Raw genomic sequence first — 21048 nt, forward strand, 5'->3', positions numbered from 1 at the left:
TGGTGGGGACATGGAGCAGAGCCCTGCCGGGTGGGGTCGCGCCATGAAGGGGCGGAGCCTGGCCGAGGTGACGCTCCTTTCACTACGTTTTTTTGTTCAGACCGCTGTCGACGAGCGACATTTGCAGGGGGAGAGAAGTCTATAGAAAGACGAACAAGTGTCCCCCAGAACAGAGCCCGGCCTGGGATTATCTGAAAATCCATTGTGTGATTTCTAAAGGTAAGATTCAATCACATTCCCATTGGTTTTACTGCTCCACAGACGGCTCCCAATGTGTTTTCCCCCACATCTCCGCCTTTGTTTGTGCGTGAGCTTATTTAAAACGACTTATATTAAGTTGTTTGGGGGGTTTTTTACGTGTAGAAATGCGTTTGTGTTATTTTAGGGTCGTATTATCACAACTCACTTTTGTTGATTACAAATCCATACTGGAGTTCATTTCCGCATACCTTAAACTCCTACGATCTTGTTCTGCTGTCTGCAGCGGCCACAGGTTTAGTGGTGTTCAAAGTTGCTTTTGCTCAACAAAATATCAGCTTGTTCTCAAAAGCCAATAAATATTTTATTTGTCTAAATTTCTATGGCATTTGGTTTATGCGCTTTTACTGTATGTTTGCGTCCGAAAGGGGCAGGTGAGGTGAGGTTGAGTCAGTCCTACCTCTGTCGGGAAATGTAGGGAATAATCAGTCAATACGTCCACAGACGCTTCAGTTTTGTTTGTTTTGTTGTTGTTGTTTTTTTGTCTGTTTGTTTGTTTTAGATCGTCTATACTTAAATAATATGATAAGTACATTTTACGGAGTATTTTTGACAACCACCTGATCACTACTTTGAAGAAACTTGGAGATATTAGATATAATGGATGAAAAAAATAAGTTTGGTTTCCAGTAATGTGCCTTAAAAACTTTTACATGTTAGCTTATCTGTTTTTCCCAATGCCAAACATAAATAAATCTAGTTTGGATGTGCCGAGTATTATTGTGCAATGTTGGCTCTCTCGCTGAAAGTGAGACATTTGAAAGAAGACACCACACTAAAACCCACCCCTTCATTTGCGTTGCACGCCTTCATTTATCTCTGCTTTTTTCTAGAATTATTTCCAATGAATCAGGCATATTATGCTCTTTTAAAATGGCTTTGCTCAATATTTTTTTTCATCTTCTCTGAAAGAGTTTTTTCTTTAAATATTGTCTCTGCCCTCCACATTTTTAAAACCTTTTTATTTGTCAAGATAACTTTAAACATTCATGAGAAAATCTGAAAACAAATAATATTTTAGGCTAGTGTATATCACAATAACATCATCTACTTTACCACTGCAGATAACTTTATTTGCCTCTATAGTTTTATTATTTGATCAATTTAGGCTTAAGTTGTAAATGTTCCTGTAAATTTGGGTGAATCCCAGATGACTCTCATGAAGTGTCACATATTATGATTAAATCAAAGTAAGTACCAGTGACCTCCTGTTGATAAATAGCACTCATACGTGGACTTTTTGGAAAGTATAGAAAATTTCTCTTAACCATTAATTGCCAGATTAGCTACCAAACGTCCCCAAAACAAGTACAAATGAAGGTTGGTCAGTAAAATGTCCCCAAGGCTCAAACAGGTCAATATGTGACCACTAAACCATCGCCAGGGCAGGAATGAGGTGATACTTGGCGAGTATGCAGCATCTCCCAAGTTGGTACAGTTCACTGTAAGGTCACCATTCAACATCCCCAAGGGGGTTACGAACTGACGCTTCATCAGTAAGAAACATTGGCCTCTTTTTGTGCTAAATATAGGTAGGTACTTGATGACAAAATGCTGCAAAATTACCAGCACATTGTAAAATGAAATCAGAGGTACTTTAGCTGATGCTCTCCTGATTTCTGTGGGTTTTCTTCTTTCTTTCTTTTTTTTTTAAAGACAAGGCATTTTGGCTGCCATTTGGAGTAAGAAACAATTTGGTCTGCATGCTATCAAGAAAATGTAAATTATCATACAACTGCTGGAAATCGCAGTAACGTTACAGATTTCTAAGTCCACATTCCTGGTACTTTTCATATCCACGTCCACCGCCACTATCAAAGTGCTTCAGCGTCTAAAGATACACATCCAGTGTCAGCATTAAGATCCATTAACTTCCTCCCACATGGTCTGAAGCATTACTAGTATTGCAGCACGAAGGCCCAGCATTGAGAGTATAATTCAAAATACCACATCCAGACTGGCCTTGGCAATACTCACTGATCCTGTGATGACTACTATTTTATGCAACTCTAATGTCAACCCAAGGTGCCCTACACCTTCAATGACTGTTTAAGAATGGCTTACACTTGTGCCGGCACATCTTTAATTTGCAACTGTGTTTGCCATGTCGACTTTTGGATCATTAACTGTAATTGTATCATTTATTATTCTTGAGTGTAAATCATCACCAGTTATTACAACGCATCTGGATGAGAGCCAACATGTGTGTGATATCCTGCTGGGTTTGAACGAAAGCTTCCTGCTGGAGCCGCTTAGTGTGCCAAGGACTGAACAGGACTTGGTTCTCTTGGTTGATACCAATCTGGCTCGTAGTTCTGCACCAGACAGGGGCAAGTTTGGAAAGCTGTTCCTGTCTGTCCTCAGGGGAAAGGGTGGGATGGTGGTTGGATGTCCCCCGGGGGTGACTTACAGTAGATTTCGCTGTTACATCTGTGGATACATAGTGCTAATCCCTACCCCCTCCATCTAATACCCTGATACTGTCCTACATTAGCGGACATTACACTTTTCAAAGGGGATTAGTGAAAGTCTTATATCCTGACCTCTTGGTTTATGTTTTTGTCTCTCCTGGATCTGGACCCGCTTCTGTCTGGATCCAGTGATGCCCGACGGTGAACTTTCCACAGGCTCAGTTACAGCTTTTCACCCCACTCATTGTCTTTGAATGCATCGCGTTAAGCATTCTAGCGTTTCCATAGAGAGGGAACAACAAAGGGTTTTCCATTGAGGTAAAAGTCTAATAGATTATCTATAGATTTGCCTTTCAACAATATTTATTTAGCAATGGAGCTTTGAGTCCAAATATTTAAAACTATTATGGTTTTCTTTGCTGCTCTTTATTGTTGAAGCAGGGCGATCAAGTAATCAAAATGTTCTTTTTATTGTTTTAAAATGACAAAAGCATAGACTGTAAGCTATCTAAAGCTTCTGTTATCATTATCAATAACCACTCATTCTCTTCCTACAGTTTTATATTGTTTACCAAGTACAGTTGGAAATAGCCAACAAGTCCTTAAGGCAATTATTCACCATCAGCAGTTAGCTGAATCAAAAGTCACTTGCTCAAATGTCTTAACCAATAACATAGTTGCTTTTTCCCCTAAACATGGCAGTTTATAAACCATGCCGAGTACTACCAGGTTCAGGTCAGGCCTTTGCAAAGATGCCTGACTTAACTATGCATGAGTCCCGCAGCTTCCCACTGGTATCGGTTCTGCTGCCGTTCCTCTGAAAACATTACTGCTGATAATTTTTTCATTGCTGTGGTGAGGAGGGAGGGATCTACATTCCAAGTCAGATGGAAGAGAAATTCTTTCACTGTTGGATGATCTGACAGCGACGGGTTGTGGCTGTTTCTGTACGTCTCCTCCCTGTCCCTTAATTACACTTCTATGACATATTGAGGAAAGTAAAGACGGGTAGGGTGTGGCTGAGAGAAATCCACTAGGAAGCTTTACTTTGTAAATAGGCACCACAAAAAAAACGGCGTTGGTTTCAGATTTGTTTAGTCACCTTTTGGGGAAAAAATGTGAAGCATTAGGCTTTGTTCTCTTTGTCCATTGCTTTTTAAATCTCCCAGGAAGTCATGGGTTGTGAAAATTGTGCAACCTGACATTTGAGTAATCCAGAAACGGTAATGAATGTATGACAAAAAACACACGGGAGGTTATGGGGGGGCCTCTGAGTCAGGGTTTAATTCCTTGAAGTTAATTACGTCATTTTAACATTTGCATAAGCTTAGTTGTAATGTTTGACAGCTGTAATTGTTCATCCTCTATGTAGTCTACTACAGATTTATAATAACACAAGAAAAGTAGCGTACAGAGATGGTAAATTACATTGATCGAAAACGCCTGTACAGCTCTCTCAAGTGTGTTTAGTTTGATAATGCTACATTAAATGTTTAAAACTTGGCTTTGATTTCAGAGCCACTCCACATAAATTAATGATGTGGTACATTTATAAAAGTAGTACAGAGGTTTTTCATAACCTTGGTCAAAGGATCTGTGTGACCTACAGCTAGTTTTCATTAGCTATAGCATGCTAACGCTAATGTTTGTTAGATATTTTAGATATAATTTTATGTTCACTTGAGAGTGCACACTAAATTAATCATGTGGTGCATGCTTCAGCAATACCAGTGTTTTTCACACAGGTCCAAATGGACTGTGTGGCTTTGTGGCATTAGCTAAGCAAACTAATAACCTTAGCATGCTAGGTTATTAGCATGCTAATAACCTAGCATGCTAATAACTACATTTTTAAGTTGTTTTAAGTTGCTTAAAACAACATAAAAATGTTGTTTTAAGCAACATTTTGCTTAAAACAAAGCAGAATGTTGCTTTGTTTTAACAACTATCATTTTTTTCATCATGTGGTTTCTCACATTATCAGTCGGAAAAGACTGTCATGCCTGAGCTGATTTGGGTTAACATTAACTTTATTAATAACAGTGTACACAGCTTTAAAATTAAAAATAAATATTTAAGACTAACTATTGCTCCTTACTGACCCTAAAGAGAATTTTCATGATTGTTCTTTTTTCCACAGTTGCAGGCAGTAAAGCCATTAAATCTCAAACAGTTACTGAATGAGTATTTGTTGGATATTTCTGAATAATATAGGACGTAGTTTCTAAATGTCATAGGGACAGAGGCTCATGATTTGTTTGTGGATTTGTCAATAAAAAATGGAATTTCCCTTTGAGATCATTAAAATATTTCAAGCGGTTCTTGTAACTTGATTACATTCTATTTTATGTTTGCTAAATAGATAATTATTTATTTTGAACACTTTTTTCAGTTGTTGAACAAAGTTTGACAAACTTTCTGTGTTCTTTCTGATCTCTTCATTCCCTTGCCCTGGTAACCTAGGCAACACATTCCTCCTCCTACCTGAAAAATGAATTATCTTTTGCATTTCCTCAGAGTTCAAGCAGACTTTAACTCAGCATTGATGGTTGAAAATGAAACTTCCCTCACAGGCCTTCAGACTGGGCTTTGGCTGCAGATTTGTGCACCAGGCTTGGCTTGTGAACACACAGAGCCATCATGACGTGCTTCAGTCCTCTTTTTGTTCGCACCCAGTGGGGAACTCTTGAGTAGTTTCCTTTTCAATATAGCAGAAGTCAGTGGGACAATGTGGCTACTCTTCCTCTCAGTCTCGAACAAAGTGAAACAGGGCGCTCTCTGTGTTGTCAGTTCATCCTCTTCCTTCCTAACATCAGCCAAACACCATGGATGGGTGGTGGCGGGGGGGGCTGTCCCTTCTTTTAAATTCAAAAAGGGGCCTGGAAAAACTTGAATCTCCCAGCAACGTTAGCGACTATGAATTCAATATTCAGGTGTTTTCTTTATGTCGGTTCTGATAAAGATTGTGGTCTGTGTGGACAGGCATCTTCTCCTTGTTTTGTGAACTTTATTAGCCACTCACTGCGGCTTTTTACTCCTTCCGTCTTGTTATCAGGTCGGTGTAATGTGAATCTGGTCTGCGCTCAGGCGCCTCCTCAGAGACCTCTCACATTTCCTTTGATTCACAGTCAGATCCCAGAGGGAGTAAACAGCTACGCTCCAGTTTACAGCCGCCGTACTATATCCACTGGCCTAATTTGACTCATTAAAGTAGCGGCAGTGAATCAGCTGAAAGGACCAGGACTCTCAGCCATTCTGCTGCTGCCCATTTCGTTTCCCGTCAGTGGTCGACAGAGTTGCTTGGCTTATTTCCAGATAAGCAGCTTAGATTAATTCAGTTTAATGTTGCCAAAGGAAATTGCCGTAATATGTTGGCTGTTTTTGAGTTAAACCTTGGGTTAAACCTGGCACTGCTATGGACTGGGCTTTATCACCTGACATTACGGTCACTTCAAAACACTCTAAAAATGTGCCCTTCAAGCTCGGGTCCTCTTTATCTGTGCTTGTGGCGCTTAAACAAATGCCTGAGCGACTTTGTGCCTGTTTCATAGTAATTAGCAGCAGTTTAACTTCTCTAAAAAAACTTCCTCTGTCTGATCGCACTAGCAGCTTTAGTGAGTCAGATAAGGTTGACCATCACTTCCTGTCACCCACCACGTTAAATCCATTAGCTGTTCTCACATCCTCGCTTATTGATTCATAGCGAACTGAGCGCCCTTACAGCCTTTACAGCCTGATCAGTTACTGTTGTCCAAGCAGAAGATGAGAAGCTTGTGGCTTGGCGTCCAGGTGGATTTGGTACACAATATGTTAGGATTTATTCTACTGGGATTGACGACTTCAAAATCTGTGGTGAAGAGTTGTTTAAATTACTTAAAACCTAGTTCTCACTGGATGAATTAGTAACAATACAGCTTTGTGGCCAAAGAGAACCAGCTAACTTTTTACTTTTAGCATTCATGTAGGATTTTAATTTACAGGTATATACAGTACAGACCAAAAGTTTGGACTGTTTGGAAAAGTCTGGAAGGTGTGTCCAAACTTTTGGTCTGTACTGTATATAATATATATCGTTTCATCCACGGATCGCATGATGTACTGAAATACTGCACAGAAGTTGAATGGTTCATCTGAACTATGTTTGTTGACTTTATCAAGCCATAAAAGCTAATAGGCCACGAACATTAGCATTCTAACGTTTCAAGTTTCAACTGTACTTTTTTATGATTTACTACATAGTGCACAAGATTCATGACATGACAGTAAAATGCAGCTACAAAGTTTGAACATAATATCAAACTATGCAGCTTGGTAGCCTAAGCTGAGACATATCTAGTGCTTGCTTTAGTGTGGTAATTCCGGTAAAATCTTAACTTTTAATAAACTATGTAGTGCACAAGAGATTAATTTTGTGGTAAAACTAGCAGTTCAGTGGCTTTACATCAGTAAATCTAACCAAAATGTGCTATCGCCAAAACAGACGGCAATGTTTGCTAAAAATGCTTCGGCGAAATGTAAAAGTCTCTACTATAAATCCACTTTAAAGTTTAGTGAAAATGTATCCCAATAATAGGTCTAAGTTAAAGTATTTTGGTCAAAATATACCTTTTCTACCTTGAACAACATGGAGGATAGGACACAGAGTGGAGGACGTTTGTTACAGTCCTGGGTGTTGTTAAGGAGAGTGGGTTGCCTTTTAAGTGGGGTGTTCATGATGTGGAGGGTGGCCTGTGTGTCGCATAGTTCTCTGATCCAGATGGTGCAAGAAGCTTTACAGATGTGTTCTTCAATAATCTGCTTTATTTGCTTGTCAGCCCAAACATAAAACCAGCAAGTCTGTGAGAAATCAGATTTATACCAGATGGGGTAAAAGGCTTTTTTTCTTTCTTCTGTTTTTTAAACAACAGACACAAGATCCTCTTACTTGAATGTGTATTGGATGACAACATGCGCACTTTTTTTTTTTCTTTTTTCTTGTGCAAATATTTTTAGCATTTTGCTGAGTAGAAGTGACCTGTTTTTAAGAAGCTTTCACTTTTTTTTCCCTGACATGCTGATCTCTGGTAGCCTAGTTGGCTGCTGGCCTGTAAGCGAGTCCAAATAGGGATAAGTTTTCTCATGTAGTTGTTGTCAAAAAGACAAATGGGTGTATTTCCTAAAACATTTTTGCTTTATTAGATTTGTGTGGGCCTAATGCTCTTAAGTAAGTGTAGCTATAAAGTTTACCAGAGAGACAAGCAACATCTCAGATGTTTTTCTTACCAGCCTTTTCGCCAGAAAGGATTAAACCTAAACAAGAGATCAGCTCAAACTCCTGGGAGCTTGTTAGGAGTACGACTGGAATATGAGCAGAGTTCGTCCCGGGGCCCCTGGAACCTGATCTATTCCTGCTGTGATACGAAGAAGAGCTTAGGACAGCGAAGTTTAGATCTGCTGGAATGGTTTTCGTTACCACACTCCCCCCCGATTGGCAACCTGCAAACCTCAACAAGAAGAAGATGTTAGGAAACGTTGATATTCCCTGAAGGTGTATTCACCTTCACCCTCGCAATCCTCTGCCACACCCTATCGGGAACCTGTTGTTGCTCTGGAGACACTCCCTGTTTGACTCGCCTGTGGGACGGGGGCAGGACTGCATGTTCTCACCACTGACAGCCGCCTTACTCATCCCTTTTGTCACAGCAGAGGCGTCCTCTTATCTGATCATTTCAGCAGTTTTGACATGACGGCTGAGTCAGAGGAGTTTAAAATAAAAAGTGGTGAAACTGTGAGAGATGTTTTTGGTTTCTGCAGCAGAAGCGTCGCTCTCGGACAGATCGAATATGCAGCGTTAGCGCGGAATGTCACACCAGTGTTTCAGCGGCGAAAGCTGGAAAGTGTCCACGTCTGCTTTGTATGTCGAAACTTGCTCTCTGGCAGCTTTTCACGGATGCGCATTCCTGGTTTTACTGTGAAGGCAGTTTTTTTTTTGTTTTTTTTTGGAAGAAGCCTCCTGAAGTTATTCTGTTGCCTAACAAGATGGGTGGGAGGTGCTGAGTGTGAAATGCGGGTTTCTCCCAAAGCTAGGCCCCCGTGTTACTGTTGTACTGCTGGTGGTAAAGAAGTGCGAGTGAAAAGAAGGCGTCACTTATTAACTAGAAGAGAGCAAAGTCCAGTGTGAAGTTCACAATCTGACCAAGCATTTAACTATAAACCGGCTGATAAGACTCGAAACTCAGCAGGACGAATAGAAAATAAAATTTAAGCCCAGATTAACTCTTAGTTTCACTTTTACTGTAATCTTCTGTTTTAAATCTTTTTATCAGAGAAAGATTTTGAGGCTTTCCGTAAGAGTTTAGCAATCTTATCAAAAAATAAAACAAAACGTCTGCAGCGTCAGACAGGAGTTGGGCCAGGAGATAAAACCTTCAGCCAAACAGAGCCGCGTATGTTACCAAGGCGATCAGCAGGGCGTGTCATTAGACTGCAAAAGTTGACTGAACCCGCTGCGTCGCCTAGGAGTAACAAAACGGCACCAGATACCCTCCCTGATTTCCAGAGAATGGCAACATGCTGTGTGGGGGGAAACAATGTTTAAAACAGCCTTTCAAAACTTTAACCAAAGCTATTCATAGCATCAGTCGATTTATTTCCATTAGCGGCTGGTGAATATGGAGGATGTTTTTCAGTAAATTGAAGCTGCGCCTGTTTACTTGGAAAGGTGAGCGTGAATGTTGACTGTAAGAGCAGTTGTCAGCGGACGCTTGATGAGTCAGTGCATCATGTAGCTGCAAGTACAGACAATCCTCTGGGGCCTGGTCCTGTGGGGATATCATGCCGGAGTCACTGCAGCTGAAACTCTGAGTGGCTGATCTCTGTGGAAGTGAACAGAGATAAAGAAACAAGTTGAAACATTATAAAACGATCGCATATTTTCTCTGAAACCTGGAGGATGGGGAGGGGAAGGCGAATGGTGCATGTGTTGTAGAAAACAAGGAAGCATTTTAGAGGGTTAAAACTACAAACCTGAGTGGTTTTAATTAGAATTTTATGTGATTTGACCGACACACACATTTGAAGTAAAAAGAAAATAGCACATGGTTCTTTATTGCAAATAAAAATTATTGGAAACGTTCATTTTGTTTTCAGTTCCCTCTCCTCTTCTACTGCCAATAAAGTCCAGGATGGCCTGTGATTTGGCATAAACTCTGCAGGTTCACATGAGTGAATAAACAACATCATAAAGAACTAGGAAGACATATCAGAGAGGGAGTTATGGAGAGGTTTAAAGCAGGATTAGGTTTAAAAATACCCTAAATTCTGAACACATCACAGAACAACTTTCAGCACAAAAAAGAACTGAGACTTTGTACAAGCTTTGTCTCGGTCCTCTTTAATTCCTGCACTTTGATCACTCTGTCGCCCTGACTTTGTTTTTATAGCTCACCTTCTGCCAATGCAGGAACTAGACCTTATGTGCCTTTGTCAGAGCTTGTTTTATTGGTTGTAATAATGGAAGATTCTCATAGATTCTTACTGCCGTGCTAAAACCAGATGTCTCGCAACAGCTTCAGAAATGATACATTTTTTTTCTTCTATTATTTATTGTCCTGTTCTTTGAAACCTTTGTATACCTTGAGTCCATCATGAAACACGCACACAATGTGGCCCGGCAATTTGCCTAACAAAGCCGTCTGTAACAGCCAAACATCTGAAAGCACTTGAAAGCAGCACAGTGTACGCATTGTGCTGGTTAGTCATGTGTCACAGGCAGTGGCAGGCAGCTATTATAAATGCAGATTTTCAAGGGAGTTTCTGTGGTGAATGTCATCTGAGCTGCAGACATGCGGCGATCGTTTCCATGCATATCCCGACAGTGGTTGTTTACGCCGGAAAATAAAGACGCTGCACAAAGAATCTCGGCGCACAAAGAGAAAACTCTTACATTGACTAGGAAACTGTGTGCGCCGGTCCAGGTCCTGCTGCACTGTTTTTACCTTCTTACAAAGGGGTGGATTGGTTTTATTGCAAAATGCACACAAATTCAACAACTTACTAGAGTGAAGCTGTATCTGGTTTGAGTAACTAATGTAGCATGAAGCATGATTACATGATGTCAAGGCGTGTAGAATGAGCATGTGCTGGCAAGAACCAGTGTAAATATGCAACCTGAAGAGAGGCTGGTGGGTAATTACACAACTGTAGCTGTTTGAAACTGTGTTGTGATTACTGTACGAACAGATCTTAAAGAACATAAACGTGAAGTAGTTAGTGTTTTCTCATGTTTTGTTTTGTGGGTGACGAGGTGCCGGCTCACTGTACAAACACACACACACACACACACACACACACACACACGCCGGCTTACCAGAATCTAAACCTGACAGGCGAGTTTATCGTCATACGTCGGCAGGAGGCTGCTTCAAGCTGCTTGGGTGGGGACCAGGGGGTTAAAGGTCGGTGCTGAGAATTTCTGACACGATGCTGTCTCTCCGCCCACTTCGCCCTCCCTTCTCCTGGAACCACAACGTTGCTGCTGCTGCTGCTGCTGCTGCTGCTGCTGCTGCTGCTGCTTTGTGTTGTCGTTTTCAGGTCAGAGTGCCTGGCTGCAGGGTAGGAGGGTCCGGCTCGGGATCTGTCACGCTGGCAGACGAGAAAGCAAAACGACAGCGCTTGTGCAAGGAGGCAGAGAGCGTGCCAGAATGCTTAGTAATTCATGAAAGGATGGGCGTGTAGTCAGATGTGTCTTGATCATTTGGAGTGAAGGAAATCTGGGGAAATCATTATTTTATTTCTCTGCATATTTCAGGTTGGCTCCGTCATTGCTCCTTTGATAACGGCCAAGGATGGAGATGCACAGTAAGTCGTTCAGCTCCTTTTTTTTTTTTTGTATACGTAATTTCTCTGCATTTCTTTTCTTCGCTGCCTGTTTTAGCGATGTTGTCGTTTTTATCCACGACATTCTTTTCACAGTCACGTCACATTGTTGTTATTTGGTTTCCCCCTTTCGTCTGGCTCGTCTAATGCTTTAAGATGGCCTGAATTCTGTGTCAAATTTAACCATTTCTGAAATCATTGGCACCTTTTCCATCCTGTGGCTCTTGGAGGTTTGTCGCTTAGATCTTCTCAAACTGCAATGAAGGGAAAAGCAAATCTTCTCTTATGTTGGTATCTGATGTTTCCAGGTCACGAGTGATTAAATAGAATAAATGCTATAAACCAACACAGAACAATAAATCTGATGTTGAAATAATCAGTTAGTAGAATTAAGTTAATTAACTTGCCAGATAAACTAGTTGATTATCTACTAAATTATTAGTTATAAAAAAAAAAATCCTGACACATAAAAAAATTCCAGTTTTCCCCTGAAGGAAGGTTTGCAAAAGCTGAAACAAATGTTTCAGTAAATACAACGAAGTATTTCTTTTAAAACTTGCTGTGCAACTTCTTTTGTTTTGTGTGTGTTTATTTGTGTGTTGCTGCTTTTGTGCATTTTCAATTATGCCCTAGAATAAAATTTCATTGCATTGTATACTAGCCAGATTGAGCTCTGGATCACAGCTGATTGAGATGTTTAAATGCCATGGTTGATGGAAATCTGCCGTTTATTTCCCAGTTCAAACTTTTTGAGCATTTGTATATTTGACACACCATCTCTAAAACTGACTTAGAAAATTATTGCAGTCATTAGCTCTAGATTTACATTCCTGCGGAATAAACAAAGTTAAAATCAGACAAAATTGTTGGAATTATGTCAAAATAACTTTTTAATTTAATATCTTAAAGGTTAGGATATATTTTACGGTTGTTTATGAGACAGGCTTTTAATTATAACATGTCCAAAGTTCAGCTATTGTTTTCTTGTATATAAGGGTCACCTTTTTGAAACAACTTTGTGTTCAAGAATGGCTGATGACTAACACATCAATTTTAATTAAAATATAATTTTTCTTTAATCAGAGTAGATAACATGGAGGCTGAAATGTTGTCAATAATCTCTTTGGAAATAAAATTTCTTATCCTGAATCATTTTGTTTTTAGTGTTCTCACTTCAGCCTGGCTTCAGAAACAAAGATTTCTGAAATCTAGTAGCTAGATTTCTGTTCAAGTTGGAGCATTCAACTTTTATAAAAATCTATATATTATTTTACATATTGAAACACTTCATTTATAAAATATAAAACTGTCATCACAGTATAACGAGTCAGATAATCGGTGAAAAGCTGGAGCTGCTCTGCCTCCTCTGTGTGGTCCTACTGCCATCGGCAGAAATAAACCTCTCATTCTGAAACAACCAATCAGATCCAGTGGGAGGGATCTGATCAAATGAATGTAAATGTACCTGCACCATTTCTGATCTTCTCTTCCTATTTTTGTGGGGGTTTTTCAGTGAGTGAGATGGATAGTGGCATGGTAAAGGTCAAGGAGTGGAATCAGTCATATTATGGTCACGACTCGGGCATCCAGTCTGGAGCCACCACCATCAGAGACGATGACGGCGACTACAAAACCACCACGCGTTATGTCACAACCACCACTGTGACCAAAGAGCAGCCCGGTGAGACAACGCAATCGTAAAAATGACCAATTTGGTGGAAATTTCTCCCTCGATGTCAGTTTGACCGCCGCTTGCTGTATTCCAGACTTGGAGACCCATTACACACTGAGCAGAGCTCAGCGTGTTCGGGCTGCGATGTTCCCCGAGTCGATGGAAGAAAGCACCACCATCCTGTCGACCCAGACGGACCCGTCCCAGATGACCAACGTCCAGCGGCTGGCCGAGCCCTCCCAGATGCTCAAACAGGCCATCGTCCATCTGATCAACTACCAGGACGACGCCGAGCTGGCCACCAGGGCCATCCCGGAGCTCACCAAGCTGCTCAACGATGAAGATCAGGTGATGAGAACGGGGACATGCCGCCAGGCTAAATCGCACTGTGATCCGGCTTGTTGGTTCATTTTGTTTATTATCAAAAAATATTAGCTAGGATTGCAGCAGTCAAATAAAAACTCTCCCCTCCCTAAATATTTAATCTCTAAACAGGTGGTGGTCTGCAAGGCGGCACAGATTGTGAACCAGCTCACCCATAAGGAGGCGTCCCGCCGCGCCCTGATGCAGTCCCCTCAGATGGTGGCGGCGGTGGTCCGGGCCTTGCAGAACTCAAACAATATGGAAACCACCAAGGCGGCAGCCAGCATCCTCCACAACTTGTCCCACCAGAGGGAGGGCCTGCTCGCCATCTTCAAGTCAGGCGGCATCCCCGCTCTTGTCCGCATGCTCAGGTACTGCTGGGCTTCACGTCCCGCTCTTTATTCCTCATTTACTATACACACCAGATTGTCTCCTCTGCGACATTTAAGGCTGCCTCTCGCCTCACTCGTTCACCGATGTTCACCAATTGCTGGGTTACCGTATTTTCTCGACTGTAGCTGGTATTTTGTCCCAGTTAGAGGTTTTATAAGCTGCTCCAACGTGGTTGGAGTTGCTATAAAGTCCTGACGGCACATCACATAAACCACTCATAGCTACATCATTTGGCTCAGGATATATACTACTCAGCACTTGAGATTAGATCTATGGCCTGAGCCCGACCCAAAAGTTTGGGCCAAAATTATTTGCTTGATGTACAGCACAAGGAAAACCAAACATGAATGCACCACAAAAAGTTCTACTTATCTGCTTATCAGTGTAAATAGAGGAGTAGGTGGTTTAGCTTGTTGAGGAAAGAAAGTGCGTGAGAAGGGTGGAGAAGTTAATCAGGCTGTAACAAACACAGCTCTGTCCTGCGGGAGCAGCGGCAGAGATGGGCTCCTTTCAGTCACACGTCCCAGATGACTTACACTTAACTCACCCTGCGGTTCCAACAAACGACAAGATGGAGCTGGAAGATGTTAAATCTAGAAACAGGAGAAGTTGCTCTGCTTTTAAATAAAAAGAAAAGCAGCAAAATCTTAATTAAAATATGTCAAGTTTACTAATTGACTTGAACACAAAATGCCTATGGGGCTCCAACCAGGTGGGTTGGATTTTTTTTTTTTTTTTTTTTTTTTTAGGCCTGATCTAAACTCAAAACACATACAGCTGTAATCTTTAAGAAACCTGCATCTTACTAATGATGGTATGTTTCCACACAGTTTTAAAACACATACTTGAGAATCTTGCTTATAATACAATGCAGAATAAAGCATACAGAAGATATGTTCTGCTCCTTCATAAATGCAGAGCAGTTCTTTGAGGGTCATAAAATGTAATGACTACTGGTTTTACTTCGTTCTTTGCGAGGCTCGATCAGGCTGAGGACATTTGGGAACAACGGGCAGAGCCGAGACGCCATCACAGACACAAAGCTGATGCAGCCAACGCAGTCTCTCTTTAGCTTAGCGCTATTGTAAGGGCTTAAAAACTCATATTGGTGGTGAAAACCCAAATTTGTTAATTCTACAAAATGTATTGCAAGTCTTTCACGCAAAAACCAACTGACTCCATTTATTTGTTTTTTGTTTTTTTTAATGCATTTTTTAAAAAGCTGCTCACTGGCTATCGATACAAGTGGAGCTGGCATAAAGTCGCAGTTGGCACAGCAACAATATGAGTTGTTGAGTTCATTCAGAGATTAATTTAAAACTTAAATGTCGCACCCATCTGCTGTTTGAAATCATGTCAAGACTTCCCAAGAATTTCTCCTGCACAGAAACATTTTTGTAAAACATTTAGCCTCTGCCTCAGTTCCATCTGCAGTAACCAAGACAGGAAACAAAATGCAAAAAAAAACCAATTTATTAGATTTAATTGCAGGGTTGGGAGTGCAATGAACTGGTCGCATCCAACTTTCTCCAGCAGACCGACGGCTTGTTGGTCTGAATGAAAGCTGGATGTGACTCTCTTAGTGTTGCTGCTTCCGCCATCATTTCACAGATCTTAAAATGAATCCACACCCAGTACGTCACTCTTTTTCATCGCCACATTTTTATGTTTTTTTCTCAGACAGCTTAGGTCTGCAGATTTTATCCGTTTCCTTGAAAATCTCAGAAGTTGCACTGAAACATATTAGAACATAATGTTTCTGATGCACTCCAGAGCCTCGTGAAATGTTATTTTTGTTGACCGAAACTGAAAACATGCAAGTATTGTCAACTACTATCGTGTGAAAATTGGATCAAAACTAAACTTCATAAAAAGTCGGCCAGAATGTCAGTCATGAAGGTGATTATCACTTTTATGCACTAATAAATGTATGAAGATGAGAACTCAATCAATTGTATAACTCAGACATAATTGTAGCCATGTAAAAAAAAAGAAAAAAAAAGGTAGAACTGGCTATTGATCAACTCCATTCTTTAATTTCTTCTTTCTTAAATGGTTTTCCTTTAAGTTGCGTGTCCACCTAAAGAGATTTTCCTCTGATTTCATTTTTTTCATATTAACTTATAGCTACAGGAAACTTAGTTGACTAAAACATGGTAGGATTTTGTAATGATGTGAATTTGCTTGTCTTCAGCTCTCCGCTAGAGTCTGTGCTGTTCTACGCCATCACCACACTTCACAACCTGCTGCTGCACCAGGAGGGAGCCAAGATGGCCGTGCGTCTGGCCGACGGACTGCAAAGGATGGTCCCGCTGCTGAAGAAGACCAACCCTAAGTTCCTGGCCATCACCACAGACTGTCTGCAGCTGCTGTCGTATGGCAACCAGGAGAGCAAGGTCTGCTTTTATTACATCTTGTGCTCTTGAAGCTAGGACACGTTCTTGGAGAGCTGCCAAGATCTGCAGTAGGAAGGTGTTTAGTGTTGGGTGTGGCATGAGAACCAAGCTGTTCAGGTGACAGCTTGGGTGCAGTTAAGTTTTTATGATTAAAATAATAAGAAAGGGTTTAAGTGGGGTTAATCTGCCTGGACAAGCGACGGTTTTGCTGATTTGAGATATTTTTTGGTTTCCTCATGTAGAGATTAAGATGATTCTGAACTGTGTAGAAGTCGTACTTTAACGCCGCATTTCTGTGCAACAGCTGATCATTCTGGCCAACGGAGGTCCTGAAGGTCTTGTTCAGATCATGAAGACCTACAACTACGAGAAGTTGCTCTGGACCACGAGCCGCGTCCTCAAAGTGCTCTCTGTGTGCCCCAGCAACAAACCAGCCATTGTTGAGGCTGGTATGTAACGTGTGCAGTATGTGAGAGAAAAAAAAAACATGTGTGTGCAGGGGAGTCGGGCCGTGCTTTTTGAACTGCGCTGATGCCCCTAACACACTGAATCTGCGTTTATGAGACGTTGAGAGCTGAGTTTTCCTTCTCCTTTCTCAGGTGGGATGCAGGCTCTTGGCAAACACCTGCAAGGCTCCAGCCAGCGTCTGGTGCAGAACTGCCTGTGGACCCTCAGAAACCTGTCCGATGCTGCAACAAAGCAGGTCCTAATTCACTTCTTAAGCACCTTAAGATTCCAGCAACATACTTCATCCGAATCTGAACAATCCACATGCAGTCAAGTGGTTTTGGACTATTTGTTTTTGCACACACCTTTCGTATAACGGCGTAGACCACATGGGGGACACCGCTCCCGCTTCAGTATACGTCACTCCCCTACCTGCCGGGGTTCCCTTTCCCTCCCCACTTCCTCTGTTCTGCTTTTAGGAAACTGTCTGAGAGCAACACACTTTCCTGCAGACACCCTCCTTTGTGATCGACAACGTTCCAATTTCCATCCAGGACAATTAACCATTTGCCAATCGTAGAGGAGTTATTTAGTGAAGAATCGAACAAATGTACAGAATTCTTCTGGGCGTCAGATAAATGTTTGGCAAAAGTGTTCATGTCTCCTGCAGATACAAAACCCAGATAGTTTAAGAGGAACATCAACAGTCCCATCACAGCAACAAACTTCTAACCAATCACACAACACTTCGTACAGAGCTCTGTCGAAATACTTCAACCCAGGGCCTCTCTGCAAACAAAATGACGCGATTTTTAATTACGCGTCAACGTCAACCGATTTTGCCGCTTCGGATGGAGTGTGTCGGGGCCGTAATCCAGCACACGACTGATGTGAACTGCTTTATTCTTCCCATCCAGGAAGGAGTTGAACCCCTGCTGCAGACTCTGGTGGGGCTCCTCAGCGCAGACGACGTCAACATGCTCACCTGCGCCACCGGCATCCTGTCCAACCTCACGTGCAACAACAGCAACAACAAATCTCTGGTCACCCAACACAACGGTGTCGAGTCGCTGATCCACGCCATACTGCGTGCCGGGGAGAAGGAGGACGTGACTGAGCCGGCGGTTTGCGCCCTGCGACATCTGACTTCACGCCACCAGGACGCCGAGTTGGCGCAGCACGCCGTGAGGAGCCACTACGGCATCCCAGCTATCGTCAAGCTGCTCAACATGCCCTACTACTGGCCAGTCATCAAGGTAGAGAAATGAATTTGAAGGAGAGAAAAGTGTGCTTCTGCTGAAGTGTTGGTTTAGGAAATTGCCAGAGAGGTAGACAATAGGCTAGTGTTTTGTTTTGTTTTTTTAAGTTAGAAACAGATTTGAAAAGAAATCATCATCAAGGAACTCCTAGGTAAATGAAGGGACAGATGATTAACGACGGTGTCCAAGCGGACAAAGCGTCACGCGGCTTGAAGGAGCATGTCAGATGGAAATGGTTCAGTTAAAAAAAAAGAAAAGAAGCAAAAGCCCATTTTTTACTCTTGGTTACAAATCAATTATGGACAGAGTGTGTTAACAGTGTCTTTCTGCCTCTTTCCCCTCTGCAGGCTGCTATTGGGCTGATCCGTAACCTGGCCCTGTGCCCAGAAAACCAGGCTCCCCTCAGAGATGCAGGAACCGTCCCCCGACTGGTCAACCTGCTGCTCAAGGCCCACCAGGACAATCAGAAATCTGGTTCATCTCCTCAGCAGGCTTACCAGGTACCTGACGGATTCTGGTTTGTTTTACTTCGATAGACATTAAAATAAATAAATCTGGCTTTTCCAAGGATAATCTCTGATCTTTCAATCTCAGGATGGAGTGAGGATGGAGGAGATTGTGGAGGGTTGCACAGGAGCCTTACACATCCTGGCAAGAGATCCCATAAATAGAAGTCTAATTGCCAGCTTGGACACAATTCCACTCTTTGTCCAGGTAACAAACTCAGAACTGGGCAATGGTGGGTCAGTCGTCTTCTCACAGCATTACCTCAAGTCAAAATGTCAATTTATCATGGCGCTTTCAAAAGAATCCGATAAGAAATGGAACATCTTATCCAATTATTTTCATAAAGACAATTTGTTCCACTGTCAAAATAATTATTCATATGTAGGCTTGAAGCCAAAATGTGGAAATAAGAAAAAAGGTTTAGTATCCTTCTTTCAGCCAGCTCACCGGCAGTGCACAGCAAAGCTACAGCATTACTCTTCACCTCTGGCATCTTATTAAGACGACATTTGACCATGTGCAGAAAACATTTTAAAAGCTGGGTCGTAAACCTTGACATTGTAACCAGCCCATGACTACTGTCAACTAATAATAATGTGTAAGGAATTATTTTCCCCCTCTAACATGTATTCTCGTCTCTGCAGCTCCTCTACTCCCAGGTGGACAACGTGAAGCGTGTGGCGGCAGGCGTTCTGTGTGAGCTGGCCCTGGACAAACCGTCTGCTGAACTTATTGATGGAGAGGGAGCTTCAGCTCCTCTGATGGAGCTTCTGCACTCTAACAATGAGGGCATTGGTATGCTGCCTATACATCACAGCTCAATTAGCTTCTTGTAATGTTGCTATGAGTCGCAGGAGGGAAAAGCAATCAGTTTCTGGACGAGCTGAACTTGCTCTATGAGCAGTCTGCAGATATTTGGCGTTTCTAGTGTTACTTCTGCCTAACGTTGAGTTGACCAGCTCAAACTAAGATTTTAAATATCACCTCATTATTTTAGATGCTGACTTTGAATCATTTTCCATAACTGCTTCTGCTTAGTAGCTTCTTAATTATTAATGAACAACTAAATATGTATGCTAAGAAGTGAATCTACGAGGTATATCCTGTTTTTAAGTCATGCCTACACGCCCTAAAGTTTGCATGTGAAATCAAAACAATTGGCTTAAAGGTTGGGAGCTGGTGGTTTCTTCAAAGCTAATTAGCAACATATCTTTACTCCAGCTAAGCTAGCAAAGCTTTAACCTCTGGTGTTACATGTTGGTGCTACCTAACCTCAAAAGGTTAAAGGAGCAGACCTACAGCTTTACGCCAGCTAAGATAACATCAGCGTTGCTGACCGTAAGCTAACAATTTGTTTTCATAGCTTTCCATTTGAACAAACTAGAGTTTGTTATATTTCTGAAGTCAGATTGTCACAGTTTAAAGTTGGATAAAGTAAAAGTACCTACCAGAACACCTCACAAAATGCCCAGCTTTGATTCAGTAGCTGCAGCCTATATGAAACATGGTGGATAACTTACTTATGTGCACTTCTGAAAGCTCCATACACCAGGATGGAGAGTGCAACCTCTACTTGGTGTGTATGTAGCTCTTTTGTTTGAATGCATGGAGTTGACAGAAATGCTTTTCTCCCATCGGCTTTCCATCTACCAGTGAAAATCCACTCAAATTCAATGCAGTACAAGTAAGAAAGTTTTGCCTTTTGAAGTTAACTAAGCTGATTTATCATAGTTGGTGAAAACCAGCCAACCTAGTTAGGGTATCTTAACACCAGCTATGCTCCTTAAATCACAATTAAATGATCTGTTTTGAGGTGGACAGTATAACTCGCTGCTTATACCGGACAGAAGGTTGTTCTGCCATCTGATATAAGGTTAAATGAAACTTTTTGATGTTCCTCGACAGCCTCGTCTATTTACTTCCCCAGCTGCAGGCAAGCTATTGGCCTTATCCTAAAGTGAACTAATTTCTCTCATATTACAGTTGGAGTAGAAACTCTGTTAATGACTCATGTCCAAATTATGTCCCCCTGCTGCACCGCAGCGGCTGCTCTAATTACATCCACAAAACTCAAAACGTCTGGGGTTCTCCCACCCATCCAAAATCTGCGTCAGGTTCCATGAAGCAAAAATTAGTTAAGTTGATCTGAACTTAATGACTACTGCAAAATATGAGAGTTATTATTATTATTATTCCAGATAGCTTTGTGATTTTAGTGTTTTGTAGCAAAAAGCAGTTTGGTGTCATCTTTCGGTGTGGGAAGTAGAGACGGCCATCAGCTTGAATTAACTTCAAAGATTGTTCACAGGTTGTGAAAGCACCAGGCCAAGAAATACAATTAGTGCAAAAGAAAATTAAAAATCCTCACAACTTTAATCTTTAGATCCTCATATTTTATATTCAATGCAGCAAATGGAGTTAGGATTCCAACATGAATTTTCACCTTCAACTGCCCTTTAAGGACTCGGGTGTACTCCTGAAGTCCG

General features: G+C 41.6%; 1 protein-coding gene across 1 annotated transcript in view; it reads left to right on the forward strand.

Moving 5' to 3' along the window:
* Positions 1–21048, forward strand: part of jupa (junction plakoglobin a) — a 23579-nt gene continuing 2531 nt past the window's right edge. The window contains exons 1-12 of the mRNA XM_044114197.1: positions 1–219; positions 11458–11507; positions 13039–13206; positions 13292–13545; positions 13693–13931; positions 16148–16349; positions 16654–16798; positions 16949–17052; positions 17714–18052; positions 18403–18555; positions 18650–18769; positions 19207–19357. Coding sequence (XP_043970132.1) covers positions 11495–11507; positions 13039–13206; positions 13292–13545; positions 13693–13931; positions 16148–16349; positions 16654–16798; positions 16949–17052; positions 17714–18052; positions 18403–18555; positions 18650–18769; positions 19207–19357 — 1888 coding nt within the window. The 5' untranslated portion in view covers positions 1–219; positions 11458–11494. The remainder of the gene's footprint in view (positions 220–11457; positions 11508–13038; positions 13207–13291; positions 13546–13692; positions 13932–16147; positions 16350–16653; positions 16799–16948; positions 17053–17713; positions 18053–18402; positions 18556–18649; positions 18770–19206; positions 19358–21048) is intronic.

Source organism: Gambusia affinis, linkage group LG04 (assembly GCF_019740435.1).
Source record: "Gambusia affinis linkage group LG04, SWU_Gaff_1.0, whole genome shotgun sequence".
Lineage (NCBI taxonomy): Eukaryota > Metazoa > Chordata > Actinopteri > Cyprinodontiformes > Poeciliidae > Gambusia > Gambusia affinis.